Source organism: Lactuca virosa, chromosome 1 (assembly GCF_052849685.1).
Source record: "Lactuca virosa cultivar CGN04683 chromosome 1, Lactuca_virosa_CGN04683_v6, whole genome shotgun sequence".
Taxonomy (NCBI): Eukaryota; Viridiplantae; Streptophyta; class Magnoliopsida; order Asterales; family Asteraceae; genus Lactuca; species Lactuca virosa.
Window position 1 is genome coordinate 10,566,794 of NC_136426.1, and position 21,146 is coordinate 10,587,939.

The window sequence follows — 21,146 nt, forward strand, 5'->3', positions numbered from 1 at the left end:
ACAGAAGCAAATTGTCCCGACGATGATTGTGGTCCGGCACCGCGACTTACGTCCTTATCTGCGCGTTTTACGCTAATCCAACCAATCACTGGTTTTGTCTCTGAATCATACTTATTAAAACTTATAAATTTCTTAGAGAATATTAAACCCAAATTAAATAAATATGAAATAAATATCTCATGCATAACCACCCCAAAAACTTGTCTTGGCTCTGATAGCATTTGATTTCAGTTTAATTAAAAGACATAGAATTTCATACAAATAAATTTCATATTAAAATACAAATAGTTTTGCTTTTAGATAACGTATTTGCTTGTAACGAATTTTAATACTAGCTCTTATGAACTGTCTAACATCATGAATATGATTATTGTTTAAAATCGTACCTAGATTATTAGGTTTGTAAGAATCCTTAAGATTTTGCTCAGAATTATTTATAGATTCTTGGATTTGTTGTATTCTTACAAGAATATCTCTATTAGGAATACAATTCATCAAGATCTTGTTAGACATATTTAAATAATTCAAGCATGAATTTGATTAATTTGATTATTAAAAACGACTACTATTTTAACAAATATTTCAAATCTTGTAAAATTAATGGTTAGAACAACTCGAAATGAAACTATCATGGAGAAATAGAAGCAATACAACAATTGAATAAAATATTTTAGATAATACCTTCTTGAATTAAGCTTGAATTACAATCAGTACATACATCTGGAGAAAGAATTATCTGAAAATCTAGAGACTTTGAACATCTACTAGTAGAAAGAGAGACTCTTGGAGAGTTTTTAGACATAGAATGAACATTTTTTAGAGAATGAATATTTTTGCTTGCTTTCTTCTACTAACACATGATGTCTATTTATATTCCTCTTGAAGTCTTCAAAACCTTGAAATCTTGTAGTGAAATCTTTCCGTATGATTCAATGGCCAATCAATTATTTGTAAGTGGTTGTCACTATCATCTTTTGAATAAATTGTCTTTTGTAATCAGTAAATATCAACTTTTGATAAAGCATATCATCATAGAGCATCTTCTAAAGTTTTTTGTCTTCATATTATCCATTATGGAGCATCTTGTAAAGTTTTTTGTCTTCATATTATTATTGCTGATAAGACTAAATAATTTTGATAATAAATTTGATAATATTTGTTTTATACACTATAAATACATATAGTGTATAATTACACAGTATATACACACTCGTATTTGAAAATAATGGATTTGATAAATAGAAGAAACGAAATACCCTACATTGAAGGTATTACACCAAATTTAAGAATTTCTTATTCTTCATAAGGATCATCAAAAGGGTCTTGAGCGTCTTGAAATAAACCATTCTTTATAGATTTTGGAGAATCGTCAGAAACTGATGGAGTTTGGCGAATTTCTTGAAGTAAGTTTTGAAGTTCTTCAGGAGAAGAGGTAGCAGCATCTTTAATTCTTGAAATTAAATCCACATCACTTTGAGGAAGACTTTTGATAAAAGTGGCTTCAACCTCCGGTTTTTGAATATATATTTCTTGATAATATTTAATTACTGCTTGTTCACTGGCTTGAGAAATCTTCATTTTATCCCACCATTTTGAGCGAAATTGTCGATTAAGCCAGGGAGGAGAGGTATCCTTTGCTTCTTGATAATGAAAAGTCCAAGACATTATCCATGGAACTCTGAATATCATAGTGAATTGTAGCATATATTCAAATTCTGGAATTTGTTGAATAAACAATTCCTTAAATTTGAGATATCTATCGTAAATTTCTTTTGGTAAACAATTTGGAAGAATTCCCATATATTTATACCAATTGATAAACCATCTTGGGTATTCACAATTGAAGTTTAAATCAAAGAAGATAAACCATGAGTGTGAATAATTTCGAATAAAGAACGCCTTAGTCCAGGCATCTTGATAATCATAGTAAGAAAATCTGGGATAAGCAGGATAACTTATAAGAGGTTTTTCAGAATGAAGGTTTGGAACCCAACTTTCTGGAGAAATGATTTTGATGATGTGAGCTTTGCTAAAATCAATGTTTCCTTCTTTTGAATTAGAACGATGAACAAAATTGACCGAACCAGATTCTTGCAAAATAGCTTGATAATATTCTCGAGTTTTATATGAATCAACATAAAAGGTTTTCCCTTGACCAAAAAGATGATTTGTGAGAATATGAAAACCTTGATGTAACTTATGGATTTGAAAACCTTCAAGAATTTGAACTCTTAAGAAATTTGGATTAAGAACATAAGGAGTTTTTGTAGGAGGGCTAGGAGTCACAGAATTTTGAGTTTGAGGAGTAAAAGGTCTTACAAAAGGGCTTATCGTGTTTGTTGAAGTAAACTTTGGAGTAACAAGTTTTGATTGAAGGATATTAGAATAAAGTTGTGAATTCTTAGAAGTAGGGGTTAAAAGAGAAAAACGATTTTGATTTTGAAATGGAACAAGCTTTTGATAGACGGGTTTCTTGTCATCATGTTTGGAAGAGGACGATGAACTCATTTTCCCTGCAAAAATTCTCGAGAAAGAAAGTCAGGAAGCGAATTATTTTCGTCTTTTATGAATTCTATTTCGAAATCAAAGTTACCTAAAAGGGCTTGCCATCGAGCAAAAATTTGTTTGGAAATAATATTTTTCACATCCTTTTCTAAAATAGTTTTTGCAGATTGACAATCTATTCTTAATAAAAAACTTTTCATAAATAAATCATCTTCAAATTTTTTAATACATAAAACAATGCTTAAAATTTCTTTTTTAACAGTTGAATAATTTTTTTTGTGTATCATTCCATGCACCAGAGTAATATCGAACAAATTGTTCTTCTTTTGAATTAACAAATTTTTGTTTTAGAGTTCCTCCGAATCCAATATCACTAGCATCGGTTTCAACTATGATATTGGCATTGGGATGAGGTAAATTTAAACATGGCAAAGTAGCAACCTTTTGTTTTATATATTTAAGTATATATGTATGTTTTTGAGTCCATGGTTCAGGATTATCTTTTAATCTGTTATAAAGTGGTTTACATATAATCCCTAAATCTTTGAAAAAATCATAGATATAATTTAAGCATCCTAAAAATCTTTGAAGTTGCTTTTTATCCATAATTTCATCAGGAAATTTAGTAGAAAACTGCAAACTTCTTGTAATAGGTCTAATAGTGTTTTTGACAATATCATGCCCTAAAAAACGAATTTCATCTTTAAATAAATGCATTTTTGCTGCAGAGACAGCGAAACCATTTTGATAAATTAAATCATAAAATTGATTTAAATGTTTGAAATGTTGATCAATTGATTTTGAAAAAATTAGGACATCGTCAATATAAGCAATAGCAAAACTACTTATAGGAATTATGATATCATTCATAATATTTTGGAATTCAGAAGGGGCATTTTTTAATCCAAAAGGCATTACATTCCATTCAAAATGCCCGAAGGGAACATTAAAACCAGTTTTGTATTTATCTTCCTCATGAAGTTGTATTTGCCAAAATCCTGATTTCATATCAAACTTTGAAAATATATTTGAATCATAAAGTTTTTTTAGCAAGTCTCGTTTATTAGGAATAGGATAACGAATCCATTCTAAAACTTTGTTTAAAGGTTTATAATTGATAACTAGTCTTGGTGATCCTCTTTCTAATTCTGCGGCATTCATAACATAAAATGTTGAACAAGACCATGGTGATTTAGAAGGTCTTATAAGTTTTTTATTTATTAAATCTTGAATTTCATTTTTACAATGACTTTCTAGTTCACTATTCATGTGAATGGCTCTAGATTTTGAAGGAATATCCTTTTCATCAAAAAATTTTATATACGGTAGTTTTACAATATGTTGTTTTCTATTCCAAAAGGCATTAGGAATATTAGAACAAATATTTTTTTCAAATTTTAATTTTAAACCTATTATTTTATTTTGAATATTATTGTCATTTAATTGATTAGTTATTCGAACATTATTTATTTTGTTAATAAGATATTTAGCTTGTTGTGTTTTATAATTAAGAACATTAATTGTTGAATATAGAGGAGGTTCACAAAATTTAAATATAATTTCTTTTCCAAAAATATTGGTTCTTATACCATCATCATGAACCATAAAAGGATATAGTTTTGTAATAAAATGTGTTCCTAGAATTAAAGGAGAAGATAGATCTTTTACTAAAATTAGGTGAGTTTTATAACAGTAATCTTGGTTATTACAAATATGAACATCGGAAACTTTATAATTTACAATTAATTTTGTACCTCCGGCACCAGTAAGTCTAGATGCAGTTTTTTCATAGAATTGTGTAGGAAAAATTCCTTCTTGAATACAATTCATATCAGCACCACTATCAATTAAAGCAGTTCGGTTGATTTTAAAATTATCCTTAACTAAAGTAATTTGAGTGTTCCATTTTTAGGAAACTTGATTATTTATAATTTTTCCAATAGTTACATTTTCAATTTTATTTTCTTCTTCTTTATTAATTTCTATATTTTTGTTTTTAAAAATAGAAGGTTTTTCTTTTTCTAAAATTAAAATTTTATTTTTTATTTCTTTTATCTCTTGTTTTACTATTTTTAATTCTTCTTGAAGTTCTTGCATAGAGATTGGCTTTGCTTCAGTAAATCTTTCATATATATTTTTTAAATTAAAATTTTCATTATTATCAGGAGTTATGTTATTAGTTTTATTAAGCATCTGCTTTATTAATAATTCTTGGATATTTTTATCTTTTATAGAATCAAGAGAGTTTAAAAGATCTTTATCATCTTGTGAAAGAACGTTAATAGAACTACTAGTAATTACATTGATTAAATTTTTACAATGACATTTACCAATACATTCGCAAACATCAGAATCTTCTGAACTTGAAGTAGTATTTTCGAGAATATTTAAATCATTTGTTTGAAAATCAGAAATACTTTGATCGGAATCTGAATCAGTATTTAAAATAAATTTTCTTATTTGTTCTTTTAAATCATCAGAAACATTTAACTCATTTATTTTTGTCTTAGCATAACAATTATTAGCTGTATGACCATTACGCCCACATTTATGACAAATAATAATGTCTTTTGATTTTCTCTTAGATTTTTTATAATTTGGTTTATAAGGTTTTTTGGATTTTGACGCATAATCTTGGCCTTTTTTATAATTTTCTGGAAGATTATAATTCTTTTTTCTGAAATATTTTGAAGGTCTTTTCTTATATACTTTAGATTTTGAAGTAGACGGACCATTCAAGGGCTGATAACCATATTGTTGACAAAAATTTCCCAATTCATTTTTACTGTTAATTCTATCTTTTTTGAGCTTTTCCTTAAACCTAAGATCAGCACAAACTGCTAATCCTTCTTTATTAATGTAGTTTATTAGATCTCCATAAGTTAAATTTTGATAAGGGATGGTATTATTAAAATTTTCTCTTAATTTTTGTCTAACTCTTTCTGCAAAGAGTTTTGGAAGGCCAGCAATAAAACGTTCTTTCCAATAAGACTCTTTACAATCAGGTCTCGAAAAAACTTTAACAAGATAATTATCTTTATACCATCTAAAATCAGTAAGTTTTCTGCAATGTAAATTCATTAAAATTTCTGAAGTTTTTTCTTGAAAAGTAGTAGGATCTCCTACAAAGTTTTTGATAATAGCAAAAATTAAAGTATTAACCATATCATCTTCAAACGTTTGTATTTGTTGATTATTTTCTTGTTTTATAATAGTTTTCTTAGCAGATAAAATATAATCTTTTTCTTCTTGTGAAATATAGAAATCCCACCATCCTTTAAGACTACCAGTAAAACCAGAAGTAATAATATTAACAATTTGAAGTTGAGTATTATTATGGGCTTTATAAGCATTAGCAGCCATAGTCATTTCTTGTACAATATTCATAATTTGATGTTCAGAATGGCCATCAACATTCCATTCATAAACAGAATTACCATCATATTGAGAACGATCAAATTGAAAAGTTTGTTCTTCTAGTTGAACATCTGGAAGAGAGGGCCTATTCCAATAATTTCTTATGGTTGGCTTTGGATTCTTTCCGAAAGAGCTTCGTTTTGATTGATGAATTTTATTAAGATTTGAAAAATCATTAGTGAGTTGACTAATATCATTATTTGAATTATCAAATTATTGAGCAAGGGTTTCAAAATTTGTTTCACTATTAATATCACTATTTTCAGCTTCATCATTTGTAAGGGTATTAATACTGTTAGTGTTTGAGATATGAAGTTTTGAAAGTCTTTTTTCTAATTCGTTAATTAAATCTGTATTTCCTAGATTAAAATTACCATCGATTTGACAAGGAACAAAACTTATATTGCTAGTGCTTGCCATATTCTGCTTATTATCATTCTTGTCATTGAAAATTTTTTCTTCAATTTTAACTAAATGTTCGGTAATACTAGATAAGGTTTCGTTTGCATAATTATTTTGGTAAATAATTTTTTGAAGACCCTTTTCCATAGTTAATTGATTTGGGGCTTGAACTAAAGGAGTCACAATAAACATATCGTTAATAATAATTTCTCCTTTTGGTGGAAAATTAGCAATAATTTCTTTATTATAAATAATATCTTTATATTTTTTCTCTAAAATGGGAGTGATAGAATTATTTTTAAATGGGTAATTTATTTTATGTTTAGGGGCATAAATTAACTCAAACCATTGAAAAAAAGGAGAATGAATTTTATTTGATAAAACATAATCTTCCCAAAGGCCTAAATGAAGAAATCTTAAGTAGTATGAAAAATTTTCTTCGTGCCAAGCTCTTTTTTTATTATTGTAATCTTTGTAATACTCAATATTTTTTAAGTAATCAAAGTCAACTTGATATTCTAAATTTGAGAAATTCATTTTAACAGGTTGTTTTTGTTAGGATTGAAGAAATATGTTTTATTGATTCTAAATTATGACTTCGTGATTTTTCGTATTTTTTTTATTCCTATTGTTAGCCTAGAAATTTTTTCTATTTGTTTATTATATTCATTAGTATATGGAAGTATTTTGTATAAATTATAATCTTCATGAATTCTAGTTTCTTCTAAACGTTGAATGGTTTTGCATATATTAGAATTTATCTTCCAATGTCTTTTTAACATATTAGCCCAAAGCTTATTATTTTTTGAACAATTAATTTGTACTTTAGAACTCATATTTGTTGTTTAAAATTTTGGAGTTCATCAATAAAATCTGATTTAGTAGGACTAGGTAAACTATTTTCACTATTTTGGTCATCTTGATATATTAGTATAGTCAACAGTTTTTAGTTTTAAAGATCTTGACTTTGATAACGGAGATTTTGAAGAACTTGTCTCCGGGATAAAAGAAGTCGATAATATGGATGATGAAATTTTTAAGGAAGAAAAATTTATATCTACTGAACCATCATTATATTCTATAATATTTGAGATTTGTTTTGAAGAGTCTAGTGGTTTTGGATCGATAACATTTTATAAATTCCAGTTACATGATTGAGTTATATATCAGACCATTTTAACCTTTTTGGTGTGTGAACTTTGGTATGGTTAGTATTTGCTTCAAAAATAATTGTTTCATTTTTCGGACTCAATAAACGTGTTTTCGGTTCAAGTGTAGTTGTCATAGTTTTGTAACAAACACGATAAATTATTGCTAAAGGCTTTGTATCATCTTTAAATTCTAAATTTTTTGTTTCTACAGTTAACACTAAAGTATCTAAAATATTTTTATCAAATAACCCTACAGAAAAATTTGGATAACAATTGAAATAAATAGGTCCGTTAGCAATATTTGTTTCAGCCATAGCTAAAATAGAAATTTGAAAATCTTTATGTCTCTTGTCTCTTAAAATAAGGAGAACATGGGCATCTATTCCAAGTCTGAATAAAGGCTTGATATCAATTTGGACTAAACCAGCATGTAAAAATTTATATTTCATTCTATGTTCTAGAATAGATCGTGATGATAATAAATGTAAATTTTGTTGGTTTTGACCAATAGACAAAGTTTGTTCTGTCATTTTAATAGAATAACCTTGAAAATAGTCAAAAGTTTATATTCTATATATTGTATTAACATTAGTTTTAGGTATTGTCCAATCATTCAAACTTTGTTCTATGCCATTAACGGTTTCTTCAATAGAATTTATTTGATTATCATAATCTTGTTCATTATCGATATTTTTACCAGGAATATATTTTTTAGATAGTATGCGTGAAAATTTACTCATATTTAAATAATTTTGCTTTAAAATTCTTTAAGAAAACTTACTTGTTTTAATTACGATGAACAGAGGCAAATTGTCCCGACGATGATTGTGGTCCGTCACCGCGACTTACGTCCTTATCTGCGCGTTTTACGCTAATCCAACCAATCACTGGTCTTATCTCTGAATCATACTTATTAAAACTTATAAATTTCTTAGAGAATATTAAACCCAAATTAAATAAATATGAAATAAATATATCATGCATAACCACCCCAAAAACTTGTCTTGGCTTTGATACCATTTTCTTTCAGTTTAATTAAAAGACATAGAATTTCATATATATATATATATATATATATATATATATATATATATATATATATATATATATACATATAACTACCACATAATAATGAAATAACCCTCTTTCATCAACCTCAAAAGATTACAAGTATTGACCCTAACCACTTCATCATCTTTATTAATGTCTAGTGGGAAACGCGGGCGTTACAGTCTCCCACTTGGATAAATCTAAAACTAAATTACTGGTATAAATTCTAAATTAAACAACAAATAGTGTTTCCATAGCAACTGCCGAACTCTGAACTTAACAGATATTGACCCTAAGATAAGTGATCAAATATTTCTCCGTTCTTCTAGATATCGTACGGACATGAGACATGTATTATAATCAATCTCATTGTCCAATTTTTGTTTCCCGATTTACCGATTTGTGATGACGACATAAGACTTCAAATTGAATACATCAACTGAGTCCTAGTTGGTACCAACACTATAAGTCAACACCAAATCACCGAGGGGCCCACTGATATCACTTTTTATGTTAAGGCCAAAGGAACGAATAAACTTTGACTCATATGCTTGTATCCTTTACTCACCAAATCATACATGATACTGCAATTTATAACATCATGTTACTGATGCGTTTTCGCAACACTAATGCACAACCGACTTGTAAATTACAACTCATATATATTAGTTTTAAGAATAAGATATTATCATCTCAGAATTACTCGTAACAGAATTCATGGAGTAATTCTCTGAGCGTCGGTTAATCCAATACTTAAATATCCATTTCTAAGTACTCATGAATGTTGTAGCAATACAATTGTTATGTCTAACTCCCTTAGACAATCTACAATCTAATTCATGACAGTCTTAATTTACTACTTACTTCCCAAAGTATGAGCGACTGTGGAGTTTGAATAATTAAATTATTCGAGAAGTAAAACATGCAAATTGAAACACAATAATAAACTAATTAACTTTCATCTCAAATCTATTGAATATAAATAAATCTCTATCATTTAATCACCATAATAATTAGGACTTTATTCATTGTATAATGTCTCGAGTAATCAACTAAACACTTGAATTAAAAAACATCATTTACGCCATGTTATGAACATGCATACTATGTCTCTATAAGGTCCATCCTTTGTGAACAGATCACCTGGACATTATTCCAACGATGCTCATTTCACAATTTCAAATTCTTGTCACTATCTAAAATGTATGAGAATTCCAACTTTACATGCATTGACCTTCTGTGATGTCGAGGCTACTAAATCATAGAGATTGAGCAAACAATATTACAAAATGTTCCATTGGAACTTTATTACTAGAAATAATTCCATGATAATTTCAAATTCACGGTACACTCCTTGACATTAAAGTTTTCAATTCACATGTATATTTTAATAATCAACTCCCTTTATGGAAACTTTTCCATATTACCATTCGACCATCAATTTTAACCAGAAATCATCTTAATCTAAAACATGTCATTATGGTCCTCCCAAACAATATCATACTTCCAACTGCCCACAAGCAACCAATCCATATAATGTTTTTGACTGTTGTTTAATAACTTTAGTCACACAAAATTCTAGTCCTTTTCATGACAATGCTCTGAGCATTTGAAAAATTAGAATAAGTGAATATTATAGCATATGTAATTGATCCTATATCCAAAGAATATGGGACTTGACTCATTATGTCTCACATAAGGATTTCATATATGTTCAGTATCTTGCTATAATATTCTCATATATCGAATCTCCTATGTTGAATCATTTCAACATGATATTCACATATGTCTATGACTAAGTTTTATTAGACTATACGATCTAAACCTTTATATTCAAAACAAAGTATGAGTGCCCTCTCCCTTAATTCTGTCATAGCGAAACAATTTTTAAACTTTGCAACTTGCAAATTGAAATTTTTTGTTACCTACGAATAGTATTTTCAACATGCGATACTGACATAACGATTATGCTCCCACTAGCTTTGACATGTACCCAGAAATCAACTGAACTTTTAGAAATCAATACTCTTGACTTTCTTACTGAAATACAGATTTCTGTTACACGATTCTTTGATAAGTCTCCAAGTAGACTTATTAAGATTATACACCTTCATTGGATAGCATATGTGTGTCTTTAAACCCTTTCATAACTTATAACTATAAGTCTTTGAAAGTTCAAACAATTCCTTGCCATTTCTCACAATTTGAAATATGAAGAGGATGTTGTAATCATATTGTGAATTTGAGAATGTAATTAACACAACCAATAGTCATACTGATCTTTATCGGATCTTTTAAAATCTACTAGCAAAAGTATTTCCTCATAATCATTTTCATGAATTACAGTGAAACCTTTGCCACCTAGATTTTATGTTGTATACATTCCCATCCATGTGAATCTATCATTTCTAACCTGCAATCATAAGACAAGTTTAGGAAAAAATCAAATTCAAATTTATCTTTCCTTCATGGACTGAACTTTGATTATTCTAAATTTATTACCCTCTGTTAGCACAAGGGCCTACCAGTGCTTTCGTGATGTTAGCAGCTTACCCATATTGATCAATGTACTTTCACTGACTAACACGTTATGCTTTTGTAGTTAAATGAAAACATAGAACTCAAAAGCTTTGCCAACTCAACTGGAAGATGCACAAAAATAAGAATGTCTCAATCAAACACGACTGGTTATCAACCTCAGGTCACGTGCTAGTGATAACTAAAAGGTTTATTGTCGGTTGACTCTTGAAACTCTCAAGATCAATACAACTTCTACTGACTTCTTGATATATGAGTTTTTCTCTCAAGGAACATTCCTTGACGAGATAGAATAATTATACAAAAGTTCGTGCAGATTCCCAACAAGAAAACACTTCACAGGATTGGTCTCAGTTTATTTTTTGTTTTAATGAAAACAACACAACTCCAATTCTAAATGTGCTAAAGTAAGAAAGCATTTTACTCCATATATTTCGAGGTGTTTTTTAACCTTCTTAGTTTGAAGGAAGTTTCAAGATACGATTTGCAGTAACTAGAGCTTGGCTCTAAAACTCGATTGGAAACGAAGTATGACTTATCTCTTGATTGAACCATTCCAACAATATTTGATTCATCTTCTTAGTCATACAATTGTACTAATTATGATATAGTTCCATAATTATTAAGATGATCACAAAACGTGATACTAAAGCACTCTCATTTTCTTTCAGATTAGAGAAACTTTTATCTTGAGTAAATTACATGAATCGTCCCTCGTGCAGGTGCCAAAAGGCACGTTCAGTCCCTATTTTCAAAAATTAACTCGGACCGTCCCTCAATTGTTTAAAAGTAACATACTTCATCCCTCCGGACATAAAAAGACTATTTTACCCTTAATAATTTCTTTTTAATTTTTTTATTTGTTTCTCATTTTTAAGTTAAACAAAAAAAGTTAAAATTAATAATATCCCCACTTCATCACTCAGACCTCCCCCTTATTTTTCCCAAGATAACTTTCGTCGCCCAAGCTATCGTGAAGCAAAATCGGTCGACCTGAAGCCACCGATGAGGTCGGCGAGAGAAGATGATAACGAAGTGGCCGACGAGAGAAGCCTTAAATCTATCGATATGCACCTTAAGCCCTCGTTAATCACCGCCGCCAGAAACCTATTACTCTAATGTCGACATCGCCTTAATTCTCAATTCCTCCGATATCAGTTGAATTTCCGAAAGATTTGAGGGGTTATTTTTCGATTTCCGATAGGGGATTTGATTTCTCTTTTATCCATTCAAAATAAACCATCACAGTAAACCTAGATTCCAACTGATTTTGCCCTAATTCTGAATAGATTTCGGTTTGTGATTTTTCCAAGATTCTTACGGTGGTGTGTTTCTGATTTTGCCCTAATTCTGGATTGTTTGCACCATAATTGGCTTGTTTTATGATTTTTTTGGTTTAATTTCTGCGTTTAAGCTTTTGAAACCGGTGTGTTTTTTATTTTTGCTCTATTTTTTATGGTTAATGTAGTTGATAGCAATGGAGGTGGTAGAGGCGGTGTCTGATGGTGGTTGTGCAGGTGTCTGGTGGTGGTTGTGACGACAGGTGGTGAAAATCCTACATTGATGATATTGTAAAAGGTTATTTATCATCGATAGATACAACAAAAAAGAGCGCTGGAAATGGTGGAAAGAAGAAGGGTGAAGCTCAATTTAGGATCATTCATTTGGTGAACACTTCCCCTGTTTCACTTCATCGGTTAGTAAGCATTATGGCCACGCTAAGACACCTCCAGGATTGTTTGTTGGATTTATGGATATATTTTCTGGTTTACATAAAGATATAGGATTTTCGAGATTATTTTGATGCATTTTTTTGGGTTTATGAATAGAGGTAGGGAAATGAGGTGGTGGTCAGTGGCGGCGGTCAAGAAGGGTTTCCGGTGGTGCTTCATTTTTCCGTTGGTGGGTTAGAATTCTGATGGTGCTGGTGGTTAACGAAGTTAGTGTGCAAATTTAAATAGAAATTTTAAAATACGTCCAAAATTTTTAATTAAAATACTTTTTAATAATTAAAAGGGTTGAATCATTAAAAATAAATGAAAAATAAAATTGAAAAGGGTATTATAGTCATTGCATGTCTCTCAAAGGATTAAGCGTGTAAATTTAAACTAACGAGGGATAAAACATGCAACTTTTAATCAAACGAGGGACGGTCCGAGTTAATTTTTGAAAATAGGGACTGAACGTGCCTTTTGGCACCTTCACGAGGGACGATTCATGTAATTTACTCTTTTATCTTTATGCCTAATAGATTCTTTTATTCATTCTGCTATTCATTGAATCTTTTCAAAGTATCAGAATTATGTTTAATCTTATAAACACAACCATATTTACTGAAACATCATAAAATTATGACGAATGTATTACAAAACAATGCATTGAGCGGAAAAACATTTAACAATTAAATGATTAGGGCATATGCAACCTAAAGAGGATCTATGTCTTTCACATAAAGACAACATACTATGAACTATCAAACTACAAAACCTTAATGAAATCAGAATTCATAAAGGAAGATTACATACCTTTTGATTTGTTATAGTAAACAAATCAAATCTAATCGCTCTTGTAGTCACTTGGAAGCTAGCACCACAAATGTCATGCCTTTGATGGTTCACACACAACCCTAGCAACTAGGAGACTTGAAGAGAGAGGAGAGGGGGTATGAAATTTCGGCTATGGCTCTGTCAAAAGGAAGTGGCCGAAATTCCTAGCCCAAGGGATCCTTTTATAGTGCAACTTGGAAACCCTAGATAACCCTAAAATGAATAAAATAATATTGATTCAAATTGTTAGTTATCCAACGTCCTATTTATCTGTAAGGAATATTCCAAATGCCCTGGAATAACCTAGAATTCATCCAACTCCTTCCAAGGAAGGTTCTGAACTCACTCTTGTTCAACTATTGAACAATTTCACTTTAACCCTTGCACTTTTAATTAATCCAATTAATCCCAAAATTAATTCTAATAAATTTCTGATTAATTCTTAATTAAATATTACTATTTCTAATTAATATATTATTTTTTAGTAAATTCATTTATTGCTATTTATTAATCATATAATTAATCAATAAATCAGTCTCTCTCTCTTTCTCTCTCTCTCTCTTTCTCTCTCTTTCTCTCCCTCTCTCTCAAAAAGTCATCTTATTCAATTACTAAGTTTGAAGGTAACCCAAAAGGAATTTGCTAATAATTCAAGATTATACTAATTTAGTTATTGGCTTAGACACCTAATCCAACAAAATCATGCTATATTAAGGGTAGAGAAAACTACGCTCAGCTTAGCTCTACTGATGTACCAACTTTCTATTAAGCTCTTAATACATCAAGGCCAACCTCACAACTCTCATATCTGAATCTAATGCATGTCTTAATGGGTAAATTCTATGGATTTATCTCTTTACACGGCCAAATAGAGCACAAATCCAAACCCTAAGTCCATAATACCACCTTTTGCTCATGAACTCATGCATGGATGGATGAGTGTGGCCAACCTCTCATTTTTATGGCTTTATAAGCCCAAAAACGTTTGGAAATTACACTCAAGTAATCTGGAGTAGCTCATACTCACAAGGACCAAGGTTATGGGGACAAAAGCACAAAAATCATGACCAAGCTAGATCTAACATGAATAATCATCATTATGGAAACTTTATACCTTATAGAGGTGGATTCTAAGATGCAAAATCTGGATCTACAAAGCTTGGAGCTCTCAAGTGCTTCCCCAATGAACTATTCCTTCAAAGATGCACACAAAAACACTCTAAGGTCTCAAAAATCTCACAAGGTGGCTAGGGATTCGATATGGCTAATTAAGAGGGTAGAGGCTGAGCATGGAGAGACCCTCAAGGAGTTAGAGCCTTTAATTAGGGCTCACAACCCCAAGAATTAGGGTTTTGGTGCAGCGCACCTACGCTCTACGTAACTCAATATACACTCAGTGTAGGTCATTTAAACCCATGTATGAGTTCTTCCTCCTACGCTCAACATAAGGGACTATCTTGCGCTCAGTATAGGATATAAAAATGCAACAAATGACAATTTAAACATAGAATTATACATGAGGGTATGGGTGTTACACCCCCCCCCCCCACTTGAATCAAACTTCGTCCGTAAAGTTCACTGGTGTAAATAACTTCGGGTAATGTTTCATCATCTCCTTTCGCGGGCTCCCATGTCCACTCCGAACCATTATGGTATTGTCATTTCACCTTCACCAAGCCCACCACCTTGTTTTGCAAGGTCTTCGTCTTCCTGTCAAGGATCGCAATCGGTCTCTTCATATAATTCATGCGCTCATCAAATTAAATGTCGTCCAAGGGAACCACCACATAATCATCAGCTAAACACTTCCAAAACTGGGAGACATGGAAAGTGTTGTGGATCTGGCTAAGCTCATCAAACAGATCCAGCCAACATGCAACCTTTCCCACCCTGGTGATAATCCTGAAAGGACCAATATACCGGGGGCCCAAATTGAACCGCTTCCGGAACCGGATGACACATTTCCAAGGTGACACCTGAAGAAGCACAAAATCTCCAACCAGAAACTCGATGTCTGAACGTCACTGATTAGCATAACTCTTCTGGCGATTATGTACGGTCTGCAGCCGATTTTGCACCCGTTGTATCAACTCAGTAGTCTTGAGTATTACCTCAATAATCCTTATGAATCGATGTTTGACCTTGCCTCAACAAATCGTTGGAAAAAAGTTTCATCTATCTCCATAGTCGTTGTCTGTTTTGCACATAAATGAAAACTGAAGATGAAGACATCTTCTGCTTGGAGAAAAACTAGGGACCAACATTATCTGATCGATTTGTAAATTAGGTTACTGATATAAATGAATGACGAGCCACGTATGAGAAAACATCATTAATGATTGTCTCATGTAAGATGTCGTGAGCAAAATCTGAAGAAATCGGTCATAACGACTAAAAAATGTGTACAAACTAAAAAATATATTACATTATTAAGTCATTTTTTCGGCTTAACCAGGAGTAGCCGGTTATAAGGACTGAATGTGGAAAAAAACAAATTAAATTGTTAAATGTGGACAAAAAAAACTCGATGACTAAATATATACAAATCAAAAAATATATTACCTTTTTAAATCATTATCCCTTTAAAATAAAAAATTGCATAATATTTCTATTTATAAATATAATGTATTAAATGTAATGAATTTAATAGTAAGTGATAACCAATATATTCTTCCTCCCATATTTAATTATTTATTTATTTATTTATTTTAATATCAACCCGTACAACGAGTCTCATACCTAATGAATAGTATAAGCATGTAAGAGTAAAAAATATACATAAATTTTAGAAAAATTGCAAAAATGATCCTTGTGGCTTCTTATTTTATGTGGTTAAGGTCTAAACGTTTGAAAATTTGAAGATTTCGTCTTTTTCAACAAGTTTTATTGTGGGTTTAGTCCATCGTCCGTTTAGTTTAACTAGTTGGATGTTAAATTCTATAAAATGACAATTTTACCCTCATGACCATATTCACAATTTTGTCTTTTACCATACTATAAGGACCATTTTTGCATACACTCTTTTTTATTTTATTGAAAGATTATAGATTAATATATTATTTTCTATATATAATATTATATATTAATAAATATTGTTTTATTGGATTATTATTTTATTTTAGTTAATTCTTTTTAAAAAAAAAATTTGGAGTAATTCTTTTTTATTAAATTATTATATATCAATACATATAGTTTTTAGTATATACTATTTATATCATAATAAATATTATATTATTGGATTATCAATTTCTTTTATTTAACTTTTGTAATTCCTTGTTTTAAAATTATTTTTTATTGGATTATTACTTGTAATTTATTATTTTCTTCATATACTAAATACTATTTTATTGGATTATTAATTTATTTTTAATGTATAATATTAGTTCTTGTTAATTTTATCGGTTCCACCACAAAGTCTTGGAATACGTAAATTTGTCGTCTCTCATCATCTAAATCGCCAGGATCACTGCCAAACACCTTCATTGCAGGTAGCTTATAATAAGAAACCATAGGGAAAACATCACCACCATCACCCGGTCACCACCACCACTTATAATTATTAAAAGGGTTTGTAGTGCATTATGTGGGATATTCAAAATTTCAGTGGATTATGAAGAGGTTGTCGCATGTGGCTATCAGCGACGCATGGTGGAACAGGTTGGTAGAGCTTCTATTGAACCTCCGATGAAGGTGTTGGTGTTCCCGCCGATTTTTTATGATGAGAAGCGACAATTTTGCCTATTTCGGCGACTTTGTGGTGAAATTAAATAAATTAAAAAGAATTTATAGTATACATTAAAAATAAAATAATAATCCAATAAAATAAAATTTATCATATGAAAAAAATTATAAATTAAAATTAATAATTCAACAAATTAAAAAATAAAAAAATTACAAAAATTAACTAAAAAAATTAATAATCCAATAATATAATATTTATTATGATATAAATATTATATATTAAAAATAATATTTATTACCAAAGAACTTCTAGCCTAGTGGTATCCGATGTTGCCTTCCTTCTTTGAGGTTGATGGTTCAAGTCTCGTCATTGATATAGGTGAATTTAAGTAGTTTAGGAGTAAATTATATTTACGATTTATATATATATATATATATATATATATATATATATATATATATATATATATATATATAAGATCGGCTGAGGATTTATTTTAAAATGAGGATTCATAAAGACACCTTAAAAAAATTGAAAAAAAAATATAAATCATAAAATGGAGCATAGATCTATATCCGGGAGAAACAAAAAACGGAAAAAAAAATTTGGATCATTAAAATTGAATCAATGATCATAATGATACAAAATAAAAAATTAAAATTGAATTATGGATCAATTTTAATGATACAAAAAAAAATTTCCAAATTTTTTTTTCTCCCGGACATAGATCTATGTTCGATTTTATGATTTGTATTCTTTTAGATTTTTTTTCAATTTTTTTTAAGATGTCCTCACGAGTAGTCACTTTAAAATGAGTTTCTCACAAAAACCGGACTATAAAACGATAAAATAAAATAACTATTAATATATAATATAATTCTAGATATATATATAATGTTTTGTAGTATATAATAATCTCATAATATAATAGGTGTTTGTATATAATAATTCTATTAAAAAGAATTACTCTAATAAAAAAATTTTAAGTTAGATAAATTAATAATCTAATAAAACAATATTTATTAATATATAATATATTCTATATTAAAAATAATATTTATTAATATATAACTAGCGATGTATCCCCCGCGTTGCGGGGTTAGATGGTTTTTCTTTGTAAACAATAATGTTTACATGCAGGTATAATGTAAATATAATGTGAAGTTATAGTTGGCTTACTTTTGTTGATAACAGAATCCATCCGACCTCTTTTTATCCAAACTCTCACTTCGCTTTCTCCTTTGCTCCTTGAACCCATTTGCAAGAAGTTTGGTAATCTACAACCTCTGATTTGGCCTTTGTAATCCTCTTGTTCTTGTCACCAATTGTTGCCCTCCTTCTTTGGTGTCACCAACCTCTGTAGCTTAGGAGCTCTGCTCACCTACTTACCTGTATATATCATATTTTATAAATCAATTCTTGCACCTTTAAAACACATGCAACAAAATAACAATTTCTTCAATTTCCTTTTTTTTATCTAGGAAACAACTAATATTTTCACAACTCCATTTACATCAATCTGGTTTTGCATATATACATCTTTTGATTTTTTTAGCTCTCAAGAATTACTTTGTTCCTAAACACGCCACCATTAACTTGTTTCATGTGCTTTGGCTCTAGTATTTATTTTGTTCCTAAACACGCCACCATTAACTTGTTTCATGTGCTTTGGCTCTAGTATTTGGAGTTCAAGAATGTGAAAGATCAAAAAAGATGAAATAGAGATAAGAATTTCAGATCCAAAGCCATATTTTACAAAAATATAAAAATAAAATAAAAGATGTGCATTATGTTGAAAGTTTCAGCTATAAACATGTCTTCAGCTATATCACATAGTCTACTTTATCAGTTCCGAAAGCAGCCATCTTAAATGATGTTTATTTTGTTAAAAAAATAAAAATAAAATGATGATTCAATTTGAAGTTAAATACAAAAATCTGTTTTGTTTTGTGGCTCTGGGATTTGTTAATTACCTCATGCATGTGCCATAAAGAAGCATTCAATACAATTCCATGCGTTCATATTGCCCAATACCCCATTCCTACCTGTTATTACCCAATTCTTCCAATTTTATATAAGCCCCAATGCAAACTCAGAGATGAGTAATTACAGCAATGCCAACTGATAGAGTAAATTCCCCAAACATCTACACAAAAGGAACATCTCCACCCTGTAAGAATCAATTTACTTTTCCATAAAATAGGATTTGCTAAAGGCAATATATACATAGTAAAACATACCTTTATTTTCCATGAAAACCCTTCAATTTCCATTTCTAGTCTTTGTTTTGCAACCACTTTCTGCAATCATCTATTACCAACTGTAAGTAGAACCTCCTCTCCTTCATTACTCTATTAAAATTATCATCCGGAAGTAGAAACAAAAATTTTACTATTACCACTTAAGAAAAAAAATCAGATATGCAAACACCTAAAACCATTCATACACACAGTAAGATAGAGATATGCATACACTCACACATCCATTCATAGAAAAACACACTCAGAATCTCACCAATTTTCCTAGTGATGTTATCTTGAAGGAGCTCACAGTCATCTTCATCAAGAACATTGTTCCACTTTGACTCTCTGTTAAGATTTATGCAATATAAATCAGAAAGGCAACCGTTAAGTTATAAGTAAACGAAAGATTGTCAAATTAATCGTACATCTTTCTTTTCTTACGCATTTGCCTCTCAACATCACTATCCACCTTTTCCTCTTCCTATGCAACCTGCTCATCTTCATCACAATCATCTTTCTTCTACTCATCATCTTCTACTTCTGTTTAATGAAGGCCATAACAATAAGATCATTCCTAATTCCTTTACATCATCACTACTTTGGATCAAAATAAGATGTAATTTGTAATTGTAAAGAATTCATGAATCTAAAATTAAACTCTGAACACAATTTTAGATATGCTTTACATGAGATGATCGTGAATAGCGAAGGCGATTGAACTGTGCCGATGGATAAGAAATTATCAGAATATGAAGCATTTTGGTGGAAACCCAACCCTAACCAAAAGACATTGACGGTGGAGTCTGAGACCAAAAATTGAAAATCTAAAAAACAACTATATGTTGAATTCACTTCCATCCCATCACTGATTCTGATTTAACGAACATACACACACACTCACTAAATGAGTTTAAATCAACAGATAGTTCAAATCGATTACATACCTGGAACAATAATCCGTAAATCGATGCTTACGGATCGATGGGAAGTCGAAGCCGAGAAGTAGATGAAGCGGAGGAGAGGAGCCCCTGAACGTTTGAAAGCTTCCTCGCCTTGACCCTAATCCTAATCCTCTGAGAAGGAGTAGCGGTGGTTTGGAGGAACGGTGGAGAAGATGAGACACATGTAAGGTGAGACGGTAGAGGAAACATCGAGAAGAAGTGGGGGGATTAAACTAAGTCGATGAGTAGTAAGGATCCGGCCTCGAACAGTACCGACCCGGGAATAGAAGACAAACAAAAGGATATGATATAAATTAATTAAAGAAGTAGAGGGACCAGATATGTAAATTAAGGGACCAAAAGTGGACAAATAATGTCAATTTTACTGTTCTTTTCCTCCACAACTTTAATATATATATAATAATATATTCTATATTAAAAATAATATTTATTAATATATAATATTTTAATAAAATAAAAAAAAATGTATGTAAAAATGATCCATTAGGGTATTTTCATTTTAAAGAAGTTAAGAATGAATCATTAAACTTAATGAAAAAGAGACCAAAACTTGTTAAAAATGACAAATCTACAACTTTTCAAACATTTGAACATATAAAATAAAATAACTATATAGATTATTTTTGCAATTTTGTCTAAATTTTAAATTA

General features: G+C 30.1%; 1 protein-coding gene across 6 annotated transcripts; it reads right to left on the reverse strand.

The window, feature by feature from the left end:
* Positions 1-727: 727 nt before the first annotated feature.
* On the reverse strand, positions 728-21,045 carry LOC145132303 (uncharacterized). Of its 6 annotated transcripts, XM_079067057.1 has the most exons (7): positions 20,479-21,045; positions 19,960-20,074; positions 19,806-19,879; positions 19,532-19,642; positions 19,265-19,437; positions 18,471-18,680; positions 728-2,513 (listed from the first exon to the last, which is right to left on the reverse strand). In XM_079067057.1, the coding sequence occupies exons 6-7, from the start codon at positions 18,547-18,549 to the stop codon at positions 1,294-1,296; spliced, it is 1,299 nt and encodes a 432-aa protein (XP_078923183.1). In that variant the 5' UTR covers positions 18,550-18,680; positions 19,265-19,437; positions 19,532-19,642; positions 19,806-19,879; positions 19,960-20,074; positions 20,479-21,045; the 3' UTR covers positions 728-1,293. The 6 variants fall into 6 exon arrangements, with proteins under 6 accessions (XP_078923183.1, XP_078923204.1, XP_078923198.1 ...); XM_079067078.1 differs by lacking the exon at positions 20,479-21,045 and having other exon boundaries at positions 19,532-19,591; positions 19,960-20,469; XM_079067072.1 differs by lacking the exon at positions 20,479-21,045 and having other exon boundaries at positions 19,532-19,601; positions 19,960-20,469.
* Positions 21,046-21,146: the final 101 nt, after the last annotated feature.

What these genes read in the sequence shown, in the direction of transcription:
- LOC145132303 (XM_079067057.1), bottom strand. Translation starts at nt 18,549, where the DNA reads ATGGGTTCAAGGAGCAAAGGAGAAAGCGAAGTGAGAGTTTGGATAAAA. An exon ending in GGATTCTGTTATCAACAAAA is followed by an intron (nt 2,514 to 18,470) that starts GTAAGCCAACTA and finishes GAATTTTTGCAG; the next exon opens with GGAAAATGAGTTCATCGTCC.